General features: G+C 34.6%; 4 protein-coding genes across 4 annotated transcripts; 1 reads left to right on the top strand and 3 right to left on the bottom strand.

The window, feature by feature from the left end:
- Nucleotides 1–2,987: 2,987 nt before the first annotated feature.
- Nucleotides 2,988–7,924, top strand: LOC124452892 (ESF1 homolog). The gene is made up of 17 exons (XM_047003523.1): nt 2,988–3,254; nt 3,407–3,488; nt 3,780–3,869; nt 3,982–4,015; nt 4,087–4,282; nt 4,352–4,460; nt 4,780–4,829; nt 4,927–5,046; nt 5,110–5,194; nt 5,264–5,423; nt 5,516–5,732; nt 5,860–6,074; nt 6,169–6,228; nt 6,338–6,625; nt 6,731–6,840; nt 7,568–7,592; nt 7,669–7,924. Exons 1-17 carry the CDS (start codon nt 3,201–3,203, stop codon nt 7,832–7,834), a joined length of 2,061 nt encoding a protein of 686 aa, XP_046859479.1. The 5' UTR covers nt 2,988–3,200; the 3' UTR covers nt 7,835–7,924.
- LOC124452891 (SWI/SNF-related matrix-associated actin-dependent regulator of chromatin subfamily E member 1-like) lies at nt 7,907–12,101 on the bottom strand. Its single transcript, XM_047003522.1, has 13 exons — nt 11,826–12,101; nt 11,440–11,480; nt 11,147–11,233; nt 10,985–11,062; nt 10,438–10,539; nt 10,113–10,142; nt 9,964–10,039; nt 9,462–9,523; nt 9,331–9,373; nt 9,150–9,260; nt 8,847–8,908; nt 8,479–8,580; nt 7,907–8,328 (listed from the first exon to the last, which is right to left on the bottom strand). Exons 1-13 carry the CDS (start codon nt 11,878–11,880, stop codon nt 8,296–8,298), a joined length of 882 nt encoding a protein of 293 aa, XP_046859478.1. The 5' UTR covers nt 11,881–12,101; the 3' UTR covers nt 7,907–8,295.
- A 534-nt stretch (nt 12,102–12,635) lies between these two features.
- On the bottom strand, nt 12,636–17,563 carry LOC124452565 (zinc finger CCCH domain-containing protein 15-like). The gene is made up of 12 exons (XM_047003123.1): nt 17,477–17,563; nt 17,238–17,309; nt 17,111–17,143; nt 17,017–17,040; nt 16,727–16,808; nt 16,459–16,611; nt 16,039–16,127; nt 15,654–15,902; nt 15,428–15,508; nt 15,026–15,127; nt 14,725–14,838; nt 12,636–14,647 (listed from the first exon to the last, which is right to left on the bottom strand). The coding sequence occupies exons 1-12, from the start codon at nt 17,549–17,551 to the stop codon at nt 14,492–14,494; spliced, it is 1,230 nt and encodes a 409-aa protein (XP_046859079.1). The 5' UTR covers nt 17,552–17,563; the 3' UTR covers nt 12,636–14,491.
- Nucleotides 13,041–13,475, bottom strand: LOC124452506 (demethylmenaquinone methyltransferase-like). Its single transcript, XM_047003065.1, has one exon. It carries the CDS (start codon nt 13,473–13,475, stop codon nt 13,041–13,043), a length of 435 nt encoding a protein of 144 aa, XP_046859021.1.
- Nucleotides 17,564–17,694: the final 131 nt, after the last annotated feature.

Consider the following 17,694-nt stretch of genomic DNA (forward strand, 5'->3'; position numbering starts at 1 on the left):
GCGGATGTGGAAGACAAAAAGTTGAATTGAGGAACAAGTGTACGGAGGTAAGAAAGGGAATATTAGGGCGTTCTGTTTGCTCTTGGGTTTCCTGACTTTTCAAAATTTAAAAAAATAACTCCCTGATCACAGGGAGTCATAAAAAAATTTGAGAAAAAGACTTAGTTTTTTTAAGAGTGGTTTTTTTGCATGGGATCCTATCTTTTTTTTTCTTCGCTCTCCTCCTTCCTCCTTCTCATCGGAGAGCGAATTTTTCTGAATTTATACTAAGTGTCGCATTCCATTCTCTAAAAGCTCAGTAATAGAAATGCCATTTTGGCACTGTTAATCAGCATTATTTCCTCATTTCTTAGCTCAACCTAGATCTAACTTTACCTTATTGCAGACAGGGTTTGAACCTCCACTTTGCAACCTCGAAAGGTTGTGTCTTGTAGTAGACCAGAGAGTTCGTTGGAGACTAATGCTCAATTTAATGTGCCATTCCTGCTTTGTAATAATTAATGCAAAAAAAATGACCTTTAAAGGTCTCGAAACAAGATTATGGAAGAGCTTCGAGTCAAAGAAAATGCAAGAAAGCAAATATCATATTCGTAAAAATTACACGAAGAAGGAATGTTGGTAGAAAAAATGAAAGAGTAGTACAAATAAATACATTTATATTAATGTTAGTTTTGTAATACATTAGTAAAACATCCGTAGTTTCTTATGTCTTCTTTTGAAAAAGATAGAGACAAGTAAGTCTTTCAAAAGCAGCACGTTTTTATGGCTAAGCAATGCAGATTTCTTTAGCGGCTGCTGTCGATATTTGCTTTATTAACCCAATGGCACTTGTCGTAGTTAAATAAGAGGATGACATATTTCTGGCTTGACGTTGGTGGAGGCTTTAAAGCAGCCGATAACTTGTCTTCTTTTCACTTTTGTATAATATATATATATAGGAAATGAATTTTCCTATCGTTCCGATTTTGAGGTGTATTCTTTAGGAATGTCAATTTCACGAGTCATATCCTACATTTCAATGGTTTATGACACTTATAACATATCACCACATATTTGACAACGCAGCCATATTATCTCTAAGCATTGTGATGAGGAAATCGGATGTTGTAAGAAACAATCTGCATAGTCTTCACGGCGCTCTTGTTTGTTGCGTTAAGCTATCACTCAATTCCATAGCTTCTATACAAACTGTATGCTTGTCAAATGCTTAGATTTGGTCCGGTATGTCAATTAACATTTGGTTTATCTGGTAGACGTCGTTAACTCGTAGTAGTTCCGCTTTGATAGTTAATAATTTACGTTCAATCCACGTTGAGACTCCCTTCCAGTTACCGAGAAATTTTCTCTTAACATCAACGTTAACGTGGTCTCGCCTTTTCATCCTTGCTATTGCACTTGCTGCTGCTGTTTCTGTTCAAATTTAGGCTGCGTCTACACTACACCGGATTTGCTGATCACGACATCTTCACTTGCTTTAAGGGTGTAACTGTTCGGAGTAAAAGTTTATTAAGCTGATAGATTTAGTCTGTTTGATTGTTTTTCTGACGTTGAACAATTTCACTGCCTTTTAATTTAAAGAATATTCAACCTGCTACGATAGCAATCCGGTATAATGTAAACGGGCCTTAATCTCGGCAGATTTATAAGTGGATTTTATGTTCTTACATGCATTATTATGCATGCATAAACGAAAACACATTAATCCTACAGTACAAAATTTTCTGTCTTTATAACAATGATTATTCTTGCACCTGACTGGTTTTTCATTTATTGCTATTGTTGTGAAAGTTTGATTGTTGATCTTAACGGCTGAAAGTGTTAAGCTCCACGACATGCATAATTAACCTAATATTCACATCATCTCATCGAGAAATGCTTCAAAACTATCGACAGATTTAGAAATTCGATTCTTTTCTATACCGTTGATGACTTCACCGCAAATTTCTAAATTGTTTGTGTTCTCATGACTTGCGGACGTCATAGAAATGCCTTCCTTCAGCGAATGCATGGACATGATCGTTGCCTGATAGTTCAAACAGATGCAGAATCCCATCAACTGACAAATTTGAAGATCTCGAAGTTTTTGCTGTATGAGCGTTCTTTCGGGGGAGCCGTATCGCATCCATTATTTTAGTTTCGTCAAAGTCATAGGATTGCCTTCGATTGAAAAAGTTACATAATATCAAAATATACAAAAAAAACCAAAACCTTTCTTGTTCCTTCTTCTCATTATACTTCATAACATCTTTTTATAAATTATAAAAAGGTGATGTTGAAAGTAGGTTTTTCTCTACTGTGCTCGAAGTGTAATTTTTGTCTTGTTGACTGTTCAACTGAGCTACAGATTATTGTAAGGATAGTGAGAAGTTTTCAGAGGTCATTCCTGAGGACAAAACTAAGCAAAAAAACAATGCCAATTATAAATTTACTTCAGCTGCAATTAGCTTATCATTTACTTCAGCTGCAATTAGTTTATCATTGGCTGAGAGGTACACTTGACGGTTTGGAGGACACTCCTTCTCTGGTTCAAGACCACCTTGTATATTGTATATTTTTATTTCAAAGTTAAAAAGGGGCAAATATGCCAGGAAACTGCTAGTATTCGTTGTTGAGCTTCTGGCGTCGTCCCGGTGTCGTCGTCTCAGTTCGGGTTGTAGATTGAGGATTGAGTGAAAGGTTGAGGTTAGGAGGGGATTTGAAAGGGTGTTCGGTTTGCCCTCTGTTTCCTGACTATTAAAAATTGACTTCCATCGGGAAGTCATAGAAAAAAGATCAAAAGAGGCAAAATTTTGCATCAGACCCCTTTTCTTATTTTTATTTGTGATTTTTATCTGCATTTACTTTGAAATCAATTTTTTCTTTCACATTTAGCAAAATTCGCACTATTGTTGATGCGTTTAAGCACGTGAAATGCAAATTCATCCTTTGCATTTACGGCCATCAACGGAGACACTGTTATTTTTTTTATGCACAATCTACAAAATGAAAAACAAGTGTTTAAGAATCATTTTATTTCTGTTAAAAAAAAACGGAGAAATCTAAATTTGATTTTTTACATGTCCTTGATTAGATTGGACATTTGACCCAAGTGGTAATAATTATGTGAAGTATCCAATACGTCAAGTAATACGGTATATTAACGTTTTCCCAATATGGCGAAATATTTCAAGGCATGTGCATAGCTGAATATATATACTAAAATGATGGATATCGACGAAAGATTTTCACACATAAAGAAAGATCCTCGTTTTAGGGTGAGAACAGTTCTAAAATTATTCGAAATTTTACAAGACGAAAGGAGTCTCAGTCAGACTTAGTCACTAACACACTCAGTCACAGACTCACTTTGATCGTGACACTGACAAGTTGTCAGTCTTGTCGTTGATGACAGTGAACTCTGTTTTAGATTATACCCAACAAGAAAAAGAAAGTGAAGATCGATTCAAGATTCCAGCAGATGTTCAATGATGAAGATTTCAATACAAAATGTAATTAAAACTTGTTTGAAAAACCAGAGTTAGGTTTTTGTTAAAAATAAATTTTTAAATGAGTCTAGAAAGTTTCAAATGTATGAGATACTTATACGTCAAATTGAGTACCTTTGATTTATAAATGGCAAGATACTTTCAGATTCAGTGCTATAACTTGTAGCTACAATTATTTGCAATAAGAGTTTAGAATAACATTTAAACTAATTAACAGAAAGTAACTTTACTAAGCATGAAAATTGTAGAAAACTTAATGAAACTTAAGCATCACTAACATACTGTTGCTTTCAGATTTTGTTGACAAACGGGGACGAAAAGTCAAGGAGAGTGCATCAGAAGATCTTTCCAAATTTTATGAAATATCTGATGAAGATGAACAAAGTGTGAAAAACATTTTGCTTTTGCAGTATTCTTTTTTTGTCTTCATTTTATTGATATAGTTTTTGAATAAAAAATAGGTACTGTACATACTAAATAATTTTCAATTTTCTAGTTGTTAAACCTTGTTCAGGTGATCTTGAAAGCAGGTTTTTCTCTACTGTGCTTAAGTGTAATTTTTGTCTTGTTGACTGTTCAACTGAGCTACAGATTATTGTAGGGACAGTGAGAAGTTTTCAGAGGTCATTCCCGAGGACAAAACTAAGCAAAAGAACAATGCCAGGAGGAAGCATAGTGTTGAAGTCAAGGAAAATGGAAAAAGTAAAAAAATACATAAAAATGAAACAAAAAACAAGAATATGACATTGTCTCCAACAGAACATGAAGTTATGAAGAGTTTCCAAAATCAAACTAATGTAAGTTATAAAAACACATTATGGTTGAGAGAATATACAAGGAGTAAATGATTGTTTGTTTATTTTAAGGATAACTGGCATGACTTTGATGCCAATGTACCCATGACTGAAGAAGCAACTCGTCGTCTAGCAGTTTGCAATATGAATTGGGATAAAATAACAGTAGACGATCTTTATGGTATGTACACATAGGTTACACATGACAAATACATAGGTTACACATGACAAATACATAGGTTACACATGACAAATACATACGTTACACATGACAAATACATAGGTTACACATGACAAATACATAGGTTACACATGACAAATACATAGGTTACACATGACAAATACATAGGTTACACATGACAAATACATAGGTTACACGTGAATAATACATAGGTTACACATGAATAATACACCAGTTGAGGTTTCAGTTGGTTATGGTTGACCTATGCTGGATTTCCCAAATGTATGTCAACTACACCTTTTCTTTATTGTATTTCTAGTTCTCCTACATTCCTTTGTACCATCTGGCGGCAGTATTTTATCAGTAAAAGTAAGTACAACATTTCAAATGGCCAGTACATATATAAGAGAAACAATTATGGTTAGGGTGATTGATGGAAAATTATATATGGTATCGTCTGCTGTAGATTTATCCTTCAGATTTTGGATTGGAAAGGATGGAAAGAGAAGATGAAATTGGACCAATGGAACTTGTCGCGGAACGTGAAGATCATGATGAAGCAAGTGAACATGACCAGGTTCTTGAAGTAAATAATCCTGTTCTTGTTATTTGTATTTAATTTCAACAATATTCATTCTTTGTCTGATAGGAGGAATTTGATGAGGACGAGTTGCGTCGTTATCAAATTAATAGATTGAAATATTTCTATGCCGTTGTTGAGTGTGACGCGCCTGGTAAACTTTCATTTGTGATTCATTTTCTCATCCATATTTTTGATATTATCTCTATCTTGTTTGAAACAGAAACAGCAGAAAAGATATATGAGGAATGCAACGGTTTGGAATACGAAGCGAGCTCTTCCCTTGTCGATCTCAGATTCATTCCTGATCACATGACTTTTGAGAGAAAGCCTACGTCACAAGCGACCGAAATGCCATCGATAGAAAGCTACAAACCTTCAGAGTCAGTATAAAATACGTCGTATTCTACGTCGGATTGTTGTTGCAAGATATATGATTAAGTTGCATAGCAATTTTGTACTTATCCATACGTAGGTTCATCACAACAGCTTTACAACAGTCGACCGTACGCTTGACCTGGGACGAGACAGATCCTCGTCGTGTACAAACGACAATGAGAAACTTCAGTAAAGATGATCTACTTGACATTGATTTCAAAGCTTATCTTGCTTCGTCCAGTGATGACGACAGCGCTCGTGCATCTGAGGAGTCTGGTGACGAGGAAGAGGATAAGAAAATCGCTAAATACAAGGTGAAGCGTGTATGGAGATCTTCAAATTGGATATTTTAATGTAATAAAATCCATTTTGATCCTTCCATAATAGAATATTTTTGCCAAAAGTCATCGCCTTGTATTAATTTGCATTCTCGCTTCTTAGGAGATTCTTGGAGAAATAAAGAAAAAAGAAGAGCCAGAGGAAAAGGAAATGGAGATCACGTGGGATGTTGGCTTGAAGGCGTCAGCCGAAGAATTGGTGAAGAGAATAAAAGATGAGACGTCACGAAAAGAATTGACGCCTTGGGAAAGTTATCTCAAAACAAGAAAAAATAAAAAACGAAAGAAGCAGCAGGAAAAGCTGAAGGAAAATAACGAGTAAGCATGCGAACTCTGTCCAACTCTTAATTACCACTTATGTCTCAACCATAAGTGTTTGTTATTGCTTCAGCCAATCAGAGATTCAGTTCAGTGACGACGAACTACCGGCTGATGTTGATCTTAGTGATCCATTTTTTGCTGAAGAAAGGACGTCGGAGAACGGAAATGATATTTCAAGAAAGGAAAAACAGTCAGGAAAAGCAAAAAACGTAAAATCAAGAGGGAAGATAATATGCTAACTGTAGAGGATAGGAAGAAAGAGGTACAGTAGGGATCATTAAGGAACTTAGCAGTAATGTTTGTGTTTCAACCAATCCGTCTTTTCCAATTAAGGCTGAACTTCAGTTGCTCATGATGGACGACGATGACGATCGTGAGCACTTCAATTTAAAGTCAATAATGAAGAATGAAAAGTCGAGGAAGAAACGAAAGCAAAAGACCGAGGAAAATATGAAAGATAATTTTGAAATCAATGTTAACGACAGCCGTTTCTCCGCTTTATATTCTTCTCATCTTTTTGCTGTGGATCCTTCTGATCCTCAATTTAAGTACGTAGTTGACCACTTAAGCAACAATCTGCTTGTTGCATGTGCCTATATAACTACAGCGCGACTTCCACTTATAACTTCTTCCTTGCCTCTTTTTTTTTGCAGAAAAACAAAAGCAATGGACTCAATAATCCGTGAGAAACAGCGCCGTTCTGAAAACAAAAATAATGAAATGAACACAAATAGAATTGAGAAGAAAAAAATTCAAAATTGTGGTAAGTATTTTGACATTGAGTACATCAAAAGGTTTTTTCCAACTGATGTGGCAACCATACTTTCACTAACCTCACTGCACAAAGTGTAAGTATTTGCCAATTGTGGACTCTTGAGATGCACTGAAAAAACCTTTGAACATGAGCCAGACTGTCCTTGATGGGTGACTATAAACCAGGAAATGAATGCGCTGACGTTGTTTCGGACCTTTCTTAATCCATATCGCTAATTCAATACATCGAACCAACTTTTTTGTGATACTTTAGATAGACTCCTGTGTTTGCAATAAAGGCGCCAGTTTGGGTCTTGTACAAATCCGCTTTGAACATAGGCCATAGATCATTCATTGTCCCTTATGCTATATGGTCATTTACGTTGATTAATCTCTAATTAGTGTCAAAATTACCAAAATAATCAAAACCTTTATACGTACGTAACTGCATGATTTTCCATCCAACTTTTAAAGGTGAAATAAACTGTGCAGGCATAGTGGTCGTGTTCTACTTCGATGCCACTCATTGGTCATTATTAATCGGTGAAGATTACTTATGCATGTGACACAGTGTTCTCCACTGAAGCTTTTCTTGGTTTCTGCAATTTCCCTTTCAGTATGACATGCTGGGACTCAGCGTGATGCTTTCTTGCCACCCTCATCTTTCTCGTATAAGCGTTTATCTTCTGCATTTAGGCTTTTACTTGTTATTTAAAATTTATATATTTTCCTTTTAGATGAAAAAAGACTTGTTGACCCTGGGTAAGTGTAAACAACTATTTCGTTGTCTTAAAATCATGATTGAACATGTTCATTGAATATAAATATTGTATTTCAGACTCACTGCACTCATCAAAAGTGTCAAGTCTAAAGCTGGAAAATGCAAGGGGAAAAGGGGAAATGAACACATGAAAATAGCAATTGATCATGATGGATGCATTACGATACAATGTTCTAAAAGTTCCTTTCATTTATGTCGTTTGACAATGTACGTATGGAAGTGATCCTATCCTAAATATTACATAGGCAATGATGCAGGACAAGACATATATTTGTACAAGATCAAACCAAGCAAATAAGATTAACAGAATTTATTGTATGGCTTTTTGTATCTTACGCTTGTTTTACACTTTGCGAAATAATTTTTATACTAGCGGGGAGGTCCTACTGTGAGCTTTCGAAGACTCTTGCCCATTTCTCACGAATACAAAGCCGAACGCCAAGAAAAAACAACAAACAAAAAATACCCCTTCCCCCCATTTACACAAATCAAATTAAATTATAGTTCATTAATTCAAATTAAATTATATTAATTTGAATTGAAAACTCAAAGTCAATCAACATTATGACAGTTGTGAACTTTATCCAAATTCCGTAACCATGACGTAGAAAATCGCGTTTCCAAAAATCACTATACACACTCAACAATCAAATGTTATCACAACGCTTTTAAATGGTGTAAACGTCATACCTCGTTAACTTTCGATAGTTTCGGTACCTGAAAGTTTTACAAAATAAAATATGAGCGAAGCAAATTGCTTGACAAAGATGGTCTTTGAAAAATATCAAGGTAGCCTTGTCAGTTTGGGTTCTAGAAACAACTGTACTAGCATTCTTGCGGTCATTCAGCTAACAACACGCAAGTTACCTTTTTCAGGGCTTGATTAAATGACTCACTGCTTTCGACAAACTTTCGCTTCTTTTCATCAAAATTTTCCTGGATTTGTTGAAGTTCAACCTCGAGTTTTTTCTGCCAGAGAAATATACAAATACGATATAACATTACCAAAATAACTCAGCACAAAAACATAACAATTGCATTTGAATTCTTTGAGAACTTTATGGGGATGGTCAAAGCAACTCGAAGACGCTTGACCAGCAATAAATATTTAGAGATCAACCTAGCGATGTCGTTATGAATTACCACATTGGCTATGGCCAACAACAGCATTCATAAAATATTATTTTGTTTCAGATCATTAAAATGGCTTGATTTCTAGTCATGAATACATCTACCTGATGTTCACCAAGAGATTTCACTTGCTTCCTCAACATGTGAATGCGTGATGTAGTAACAACTGAATAATAAGAAAATGATTTTGAATCTTCATCTTTTTTTTCAAACGAATAACAATTGTCATGATACGTGGTTAAGAGCAACCAGAAAATGTTTGCATTGCGCAAGATCAACAGAAAATCACCACTGCAAGGTATAGGTAGCTAACCTTGGGGGTAAAAATGAAAATATTGGGATAACTTCTTCGGGGTTTGTACAATGCCACTGTCATGAACTCACTATTGAACCTCATGTTCACTGACCTGTCCTTAAATCAGGAACAACAACGTCGCTGAATATGTCCGCCATAAGCTTTTGATTTCGATGAAATCGACTGGCAGCCACATGTTTCACAGAGAATGGATCTTCCTCATCTATTGATGAACTTTGAGTTTTAAACTTAAACTTCGCACTACCACCAAAATTGCCTCATAAAATGCTCACCATCGTCTATGAGAGGTTCCAAGCTAAATCTAGCGTCTTGCATCTGAAAAAAATAGCGACAATATTAAAGTCGACCAATAAGATGTAAGTGGAATTTCTTCTTCAACGTACGAAATGAAGGAATTGCTTACGTCAAACGAAGAAAGATCAACACCTCTAGCGCGAGCCTGCTGTTCCTGTAAAGCTTGTTGCGCTTTAGAAAAAAAAGTTGGATACTTCATTTATAGAGCAGTTTGTTTACACTTTAATGCTCACTGTGAAGATCCTAAATCAAACATTGCCTAAAACAGTAAACGAACTTTCTTTTCATCATAAAATGATTCCATTATAACGGATACTAAATTAGAAACGACTGATCATAAATTCTCTACTTTAAATAACACAAAAACTTTGAACAGTTCCTGAAGAAAACATACAAACAATGTTAAAAAGTAAGTCCCTCAAATTTTTAGTTTAATTAAAACAATAAAAAATATGGTGCCATATCCACTTCAATAATTACATTTAAGATGGAAATTAGTTTTCCCAAGTGCTAGAATGTTCAGTTCCCGTTTTCATGCATTAACAGATTTCTACTGTCCAAACAACATACAATTTAAACAGAGTATTTGACAAAAACAACAAATAATATACCTCGGCCTTTAGCAGCAATCCATGCTTGATATTCTTGAGAATTATGATAGGCTTTCATAGATTCATTGTATTGGAGCTTAAAATGAACCACAAAACATAAAGTACTGATATTTAATGATCAAAAGTTAAACAAATATGGTAATGCCCACCTTATCCATTTCATATTCATCAAAAAATACCTGGTGAAAAATAAATTTATAAAATAAATATTGTAAAATAAATTAAAATAATATAATGTTCAATAAATAATTTTAGTATTTTCAACAACTGTATGCAACAATTTTGAAATGATCAGTAAACTATAAATCTAGCCATACATCTCTCAGGCCAATCCCAGCACTAAAACACAGAAAAATCCAATATCAAAATCCATTTTCCTTACACAAGCCCTTTAAAATGTGATTTTTGCAAACTGCTCTCCTGTTTTTCAAGGTTAAATTTTCTGTCTATTTTTAGTGTTAGATTTAAACACACCTGACGTTCTTCATCTGGAAGATCTCTCCACATCTGACCAATAATTTTACCAATATCCCACAATTTTCCATCAGGATTTTGAATTTTCACCTGCTCCCAAACCTATCAAGCAAATAAAAAATCAAACAGTTTTCTACATTTTAGAGATACCAAACAGGACACACGAGACAGTTTTCATCCCTTACAACATTTATAATGAATGGAAAAATTGCCAAAATACAAAAATTATCACATTTTCATTGCCTATGTTTGATAACAACGAACTCAAGGATAGTACAAAGTTAAAAAAACTTTCATACTGCCTTTTAATTCAAATTTGAATCATATGTTAAAAAATTGTACACCAGATCCCGAAGAGGTTAAGGTAGTTTGATGTATTCTTCTAATACTAATTACTAACCACAAAATAATACTGAAAGTTGCCTGTCAATTTAAACCAAAAACAATAAACAAAATTCATGACATATTTATGTTTTGTATGACTTTTGAAGCAATGTTACATTAAAGTAAATAAATTCAAACAGATAACAAATATGTTGCAACATACTTTTCTGCTGAATCGCATATAAGGCATCAATGGTTTATCTGGTGCTTTTGGTGCAGGCATATTTTGCATGTCTGTGTGCTAAATTGAAGGAGATAATAAAAAATTTTTGACTTCTTTATAAAATTGTTTCCTGGAGAACTCATGGGAAAATGTTGAATTTACCAGAAAAGGTCGATGGGTAAGAAATCTCTGTTGGGTGAGTCCAAGCATGGTTGGGTTTATACCAGGTGCTGAGGCAGCCCACTGACCCTGATGAAATAGAATGGATTTCATTGGTTATTCCAGGGAATACATAAAGTAACTTTAAAATAAAAACTGAAATGATAAAGTGTAAGGACACAACAAAGGCAACATGTCAAATTAAAAACATCTTTGATATATTTTAACAACAATGAAAATAGCTGTTAATTGTATCATTCATTATATATCATTAAGTTAAGGAAGCAACAACTCACCATTGAAGTTTGTGCAGGTTGAAATGGTGGTCGATACTTTGCTGAGAAAAAGAAAACTAAAGGTTAATAAAGAACACATATTTTTTGTGGATAAATGGTAATATTACCAAAAAGAAGACCACAATAAGGTATGCAATAAGAAGTGGCTGTTAAAGTTATGTAAAATAAAACATTGGACTAATTTGCTGGACAATTTAACTTTATTGAAATGTGCAAAATGTACTATTTTTGTTGCTCATAGTAGTGTCTAGAAATAGACATGCCTCTTGCATTCTTGCCACACTACATTCATAGCAAGAAGAAAGAGACATGTTTTCAGGAGCATATATTTTTGAACTAGTTGAACTAAATATTACACTTACCTACCCCACAATACACCTGCGTACCTGTCATTCCTTGAAAAGAATTCATCATTGGTCCACGAAAATCTCTTGACATCATTTTATTGCTTGGAAATAGAAAGGTAAGTTTCAACCATGGGGAATTTTCAAGCTTAGATCATTGCAAAAACTTTCCAAGTGACGCACTCCAAATGTCAAAAAATTAAAGAAAAATGGAACCAAAGAACAGTGAATCAATATTTCGGAGGACAAACAAGAGCGAAAAACGATCACTTTCGAGAAAAGGTCAGCGGACAAAGACATCATTATCTCCACTTTGTGTAATGTCATTGAAACCATCTGAATTAAACTAGTTTCTGTTGTGTCTTAGTTAGTGTATCGACTATATATATAATAGTCCTATTATATCTATGGTATCGACCAAGGTCAACGGAAGTTAACTGGTTAAAACTGACGCTATTCCAACCCAGATGTTTCTCACTATTTTACAGCAGCCGAATGCTTATTTTCGTGTTGTGGGAAAAAACATGGCAGTAGAAAATGTTTTAACATAGAAAATGTTTGAAAACATAAGAAAATGATTCTACCGAACTCTAGTCTGTACTCTGTATTTGAAAGATGTTAAGAAAGTTTATATACATGTCGATTTTATTCTCGCGCAAAGTTATTTACTTTCACTCCGTAAAAGGAAAACATGCATAGTTTAAGTCGTACGGTTGTCCACACGAACAAATACAGTTCGTCCGCAATAATTTGTCAGGAAGAATATCGTTGTCTAATTTTTTTTTAAGAACGCTAAATGCATGCTAATTATTTCGTAGCAAAACACTTATATAACAATGACTATTAGTGATATAATCTGAACTTTGATTTAATGCGAGTGTCGAGTTTAGAGTATGGTATACAATTTTATAATTAACAAAATTTTACAAAATGCTTAATACTTTCATTTGTCCCTAGTATGTCCATACATCCGACATAGACATGAAAACTAGGGAAAATTAATTACAGGAACAAGCAAAATAATGCGAAAAAAGTTTTGAAAACAAGCCTCTAAAGAACTGTAATCAACTATTGTTCACGACTTGCTTGCAGTAATTACAGCAAATGGAGCACGAATTGTCATACTTCCATCATCATGATACGTTGTCATCTCGTCGCCTTTAGCTTTTGCATCTTCGCCCATCTCTTCCATTTCATGATGTGTGGAAGCCTTGAACCAACGTTTAAAAACATCTTCCGATTTAAAATGCATCGATTTTAGGGTACATTCACAACAGCGTTTGGGAAAAAGCCAACATCGTCAAATAGCTTCCTAAATTCATCTAAAGATAGCATATGCAAACCAACATTTTTCGATTCACCCTTGTCAAAGCTCAGTTTAATACCACACAAAATTGCTAGTTTGCCATCGGGCTTCAACGAATTGAACACCTTCTTCAAATAAATTTTCTTATGATCATGAGGAAGCCAATGAAATGCATTCGTTGAGACATGAAAATCATAGTAAGGCTCATCTTCGTGGGGAAAACCTTTAACACTATCGCTGACGAAGAACTGGAGATGCTTAACATCTTTGTAATTTTCCTGTGCAAGCTTGATACGTGCTTCGTCGGGATCAATTCCCACTATATGCCCTTCACATCCTACAAGGTCTGAGATATACTTTGATATTTCACCAGTACCACATCCCATATCTAAGACTCTTGATCCTTTAACAATTTTTGCTCATCAATGAAAGCACATCCCATTTTATATTGTGGTTCACTAAGCTCTTTGTAAGCTTTTGCATCGGTTGCCATGATATGGTTGATTTACAGCAGTAACAGTATCAAAGTATGCTGAACAACAATCTTCAGAAATAGTTCTTGTACCGATCAAAGCACGAAAATACAGACATACACAGATAATTTCTGAGTAAAGGAAAAAACGGATGAGCCACTCAAATGAAATGCGTGCTGTAACGCATATCCTACAAAGGAAGTCATTAACTTTTGGGCAGCAAGTCAGTTGCATTTCCTTACAAACATGAAAGATGAGCTGGCTAACCCAGGCCAATTAAAGGTGAACTGGGAAAAATTGTTGAATACCGGGAAGTGACAAAAGCATTCACTCTCTACATCAGTGAAAGACACCGATAACAATTTTTTTATCCGCCAAATTGGTAATTTTTGGTGAATTTTTAACACTAGCTTGAGTGAAATATGTCCACATCAATTGCCAACCATGTAATTTTCTGAATAAGGTGAACATGACAGGTTAAAATATATATAATCTTATCACAATATTACAAAACACAAAAAAAACATCGACCATCGGTGATGTGTTTGCAATTGGGCTGTTTTCAATTTCAAGTAGACTTCCTCATCGAAAATATAAATATTAAAGTCCAGCATATTATGCGCAAAACAGCGACAAAGAAAAAAAATAACATATATTTTTTTCTTTATGGCTGTTCTACGCATTACACGCTTGGCTTTAATATTTATATTTCGATTACGACTTCCTGCTGGTTCATTGATCGCAGATATTAAAATTTGAAATATATAGACGTCAATTGTGTCACAGAATTAGTTTCCTGGCTTTCGCAATTCGCCTAATTGTAAGCATACTTTAAAATACTGAAACTAGAAAAAGGATTTGTGAATGGGCTATCTGACATGTGTATCTTATTTCAGAGTTTGATAGTTAATATAACTCATTATTTTGGCTCAATCTACGAGATCCTCATCCTCTAAATCAAGATCATCTAAATCCTCGAATAGACTTTGATCTACAGGTACCCCGTCAACAGTTGGTCCTATCGCCTGACCTGTATCGTCCACAGCACAAGCCATCGCTAATCCACCATTGTCCACAACTATCTCCTAAATACCAAAAAAAGTAGTTCTATTAATGATAGAAGTGTGTTCATCATATTACAACAGACAGATGAAGTACAAACTTTTGTGCTATCTTTATTCGCTGTCGGCAATCCATTCTCGTTATATTCCAGTGTGTTAAAAGAATCGAGAGAAAGCTCTACAATCTTTGTCTCGTCATCACATAAATCATCATCCTAAATGATGATTGACATTATAGTAACGAGATTCTCTAGCTTCATAGTGCATTATTCATAAATTGTAAAAAAATTTTTAGCAATACAGGATAGAGAAACTAATAAAATATATACTCGGCTGTCCCTATGGGGTCCAGTGAATATTTCATTAAAAATCACGTGAAACTTCATAAGAGCGGCAACGCACCTCTTCATGCCTGTATTGTGTAATATCAAATGATTCCTCTTCATCATCAGCATCATCAGTAACCAGTTCGGGACGAAACTGGAAAACTTCTCTTCCACTAATCTAAAGACGATTATCATGAACAAATGCCATTTTTTCTACATCAACAAAAGCACGAACACAAGACACGCGTCTTCAACGATGGTATGTTTTCATGTGACGTCAGAGCTACCACGTTGAGCGACGAGAATAAAATCGACATTAATTTTTTCACAGTATGACAAGGGGATTCAAGTGCAATTCATAATCTAATACACCAACCACAGTCTCTTTTCGTGGGAAAACAGAAGCATATCGAGACACTCGAACCACATTAAAACAAATGTTGGTGGAAACAATATTTTGCTTAAAACAGCATCGTACCTTTCCAACAATTCTTCCCGTTTTAAACGCCTCCTTTTTCTTTTTCGTCTCGTTCTCGTAATTGTCCTTTTTTTCTTTTAACTGCACATAAAAAAAGGAAGATATTTGTACGTGATGAACTTAATTGAATGTAAAAATAATTGTTCTAAGACATCAATGATTTTACTTTTACGAGGTATGGAAGACAGTATCAATAAAACGTAAATGAAAATCTATTTCCAATCACCTTTCTCTTTTTCCAAGTCGTAAAAGTTTCTAAAGTGATTTTTGTTAAATTCGTGCCTAGTTTCCCTCGCTCTTCCTCGATTAATTCCTCTAACGAGATCTCGTCTTTCTCTTTGTTTTTCTGCTCTTTTTTCTTCAAAACAAATCCCGGAGGCAAAGCATGACGATATATGCATTTGTTTCCGTTTGGGCACGTCCAGAACCAACCGTAGAGTGCTTTGTCGATGGCTTCGAGGAAATATTTGCACACCTTGAAATTATTCAAAAAATAATGAATATGGGGATGGGTAATCACTGAAGTATTGGCAATCTCAATGCAAAGTGAAATGAAAATCTGAAACAAATACACATCAACTGATTATGAGTAAATGACGCTGATTTCTTACAATGTCAGTTGTGTTTTTCTTTTCTTTTTCACCATGTTTCTTTTTAACAACTTCTTCCAGTTTCTGTTGATCCCAAGTGTCCATTGTATCTATAACAAAATTTTATGCAATTCTCAGTAAGAACTGACACTTCAACAGCTTCCACATGAAGAGATGTATGACCACTGACACTTTGTCATGAGAAAAGAGACCCACACACACACACACACACACAAAAATGTTACAATTTTTTCTATTGGGCATGTAGTGTTTAAAAGTGAAGAAAGATGAAAAATTATGTGTGGCTGCTGAAATGAACAACAATGTATAATTGGGTAGATGTTCCAATATAGCAATCCTATAGCCATTAGCAATGGTAAATATTACACAAAATGAATATTGTCCTGAATATTTTATTATTAATGGTTTTCTAAATTCTACCTTGCTTTAATTCCTCATCTCTAGAATCAACATAAAGACTTCTTTTTTCTCCTTTCCTTTCCAGAGTTAAATCATGCGAGTATTTGCATTTATCTCCTTTGCCACAAAGACCTTGCTTGAAATAGGCACATACCACAGATTTTGGGTCAGCATCTGAAATTGATAAAGGGAAAATCTGTTTTTGTTTTACTCTCATGTGCATAAATCAAAGAATGCAAGAAAACAAACTTTTTCAGACTTAAATTTTGATTGAAACCATCACACTGACCTTTGGAAAGTTTGGTGGCAACAGGTTTAAAAAGTTGATTCAATTCTTCTGTTTCTTTCTTCTTCTTTTCCAGTTGGTTTTTCTGCAATGTTTTGAGACTCAAAAATCAACATGCACCGGCAAAGCAGCCTTGATTGTTATTCCAAACAAGCAATGTTTTTTAACAAAGCTATTTGTGATCATTTTTCTAGAAAGTTAACTTTTTTCATTGTTTTCCATGCAACCAACACAAAAAGAATCACAAAGCAAAACACACGTTGACTTTGCAAAGGCTAAAAAGTGATTTTTACCTTTGAATCATTTTCTTGTGCTAACTATAAATGAAATAGAAAATCAAGATCATTAATCAACAGGAGACTGTCAGAGAAGGAAAACAATGCTTACCTTTCTTGCACTAGGATTTCCACCAAATTTTACCTGAAAATAACATATTACATCACAACTGACAGAGAGAGACTGGTAACAATGACAAATTGAAACATTTGAATCAAACACAGATAGAGATTCCTACCTGTTGCGTGACATTTTTTACATACTGCTGTTGCTTTTTGCCTTTTTTGTTCTTTAGACCAAATGTTTTATCCTAAAATTTTCGATAATGTATTGTAAATTACATAATTTACAGTTGTGTGTGTCATGGATGTGTTCAGTTATCTTCTAACTTGAATACTTACCACCAACCCGTTTCAATACAAAACAAGTCCGAATTCAAACAAAATAACCTTGAATTCACATATTCATCAAATGTACCTCGATAATCTTCTCCTTTTGTTTGTTAACTGTCTTTTTACTCGATTGATCTTGTCCCTTCTTCTTCGGAGGCATATTGAAGTTACCATGTTTCACGAGCCTGCATTTACAAACGTCAAGAAAACTCTTTCACGAAAAACGTCATGTCTTTCTATTAACTTACACTGTCGCAGATAAAAACTAAGTACGCATCGCGTACTACAATAGGTTTGCCGGTA

This window comes from Xenia sp. Carnegie-2017, unplaced genomic scaffold (genome assembly GCF_021976095.1).
Source record: "Xenia sp. Carnegie-2017 unplaced genomic scaffold, XeniaSp_v1 HiC_scaffold_25, whole genome shotgun sequence".
Classification (NCBI taxonomy): domain Eukaryota; kingdom Metazoa; phylum Cnidaria; class Anthozoa; order Malacalcyonacea; family Xeniidae; genus Xenia; species Xenia sp. Carnegie-2017.

Excerpts from the sequence above, each read along its gene's own strand:
- LOC124452892 (XM_047003523.1), top strand. The coding sequence starts at position 3,201 with ATGATGGATATCGACGAAAGATTTTCACACATAAAGAAAGATCCTCGT. Across the intron at positions 3,255-3,406 it reads AGAAAGATCCTCGTTTTAGG|ATTATACCCAACAAGAAAAA; the intron begins GTGAGAACAGTT and ends ACTCTGTTTTAG. Across the intron at positions 3,489-3,779 it reads TGAAGATTTCAATACAAAAT|ATTTTGTTGACAAACGGGGA; the intron begins GTAATTAAAACT and ends TGTTGCTTTCAG.
- LOC124452891 (XM_047003522.1), bottom strand. The coding sequence starts at position 11,880 with ATGATGTCAAGAGATTTTCGTGGACCAATGATGAATTCTTTTCAAGGA. Across the intron at positions 11,234-11,439 it reads AACCTGCACAAACTTCAATG|GGTCAGTGGGCTGCCTCAGC; the intron begins GTGAGTTGTTGC and ends CTATTTCATCAG. Across the intron at positions 10,540-10,984 it reads ATATGCGATTCAGCAGAAAA|GTTTGGGAGCAGGTGAAAAT; the intron begins GTATGTTGCAAC and ends TTTGCTTGATAG.
- LOC124452506 (XM_047003065.1), bottom strand. The coding sequence starts at position 13,475 with ATGGGATGTGGTACTGGTGAAATATCAAAGTATATCTCAGACCTTGTA.
- LOC124452565 (XM_047003123.1), bottom strand. The coding sequence starts at position 17,551 with ATGCCTCCGAAGAAGAAGGGACAAGATCAATCGAGTAAAAAGACAGTT. Across the intron at positions 17,310-17,476 it reads AAAAGGAGAAGATTATCGAG|GATAAAACATTTGGTCTAAA; the intron begins GTACATTTGATG and ends CGAAAATTTTAG. Across the intron at positions 16,809-17,016 it reads CACAAGAAAATGATTCAAAG|AAAAACCAACTGGAAAAGAA; the intron begins GTAAAAATCACT and ends AAAACATTGCAG.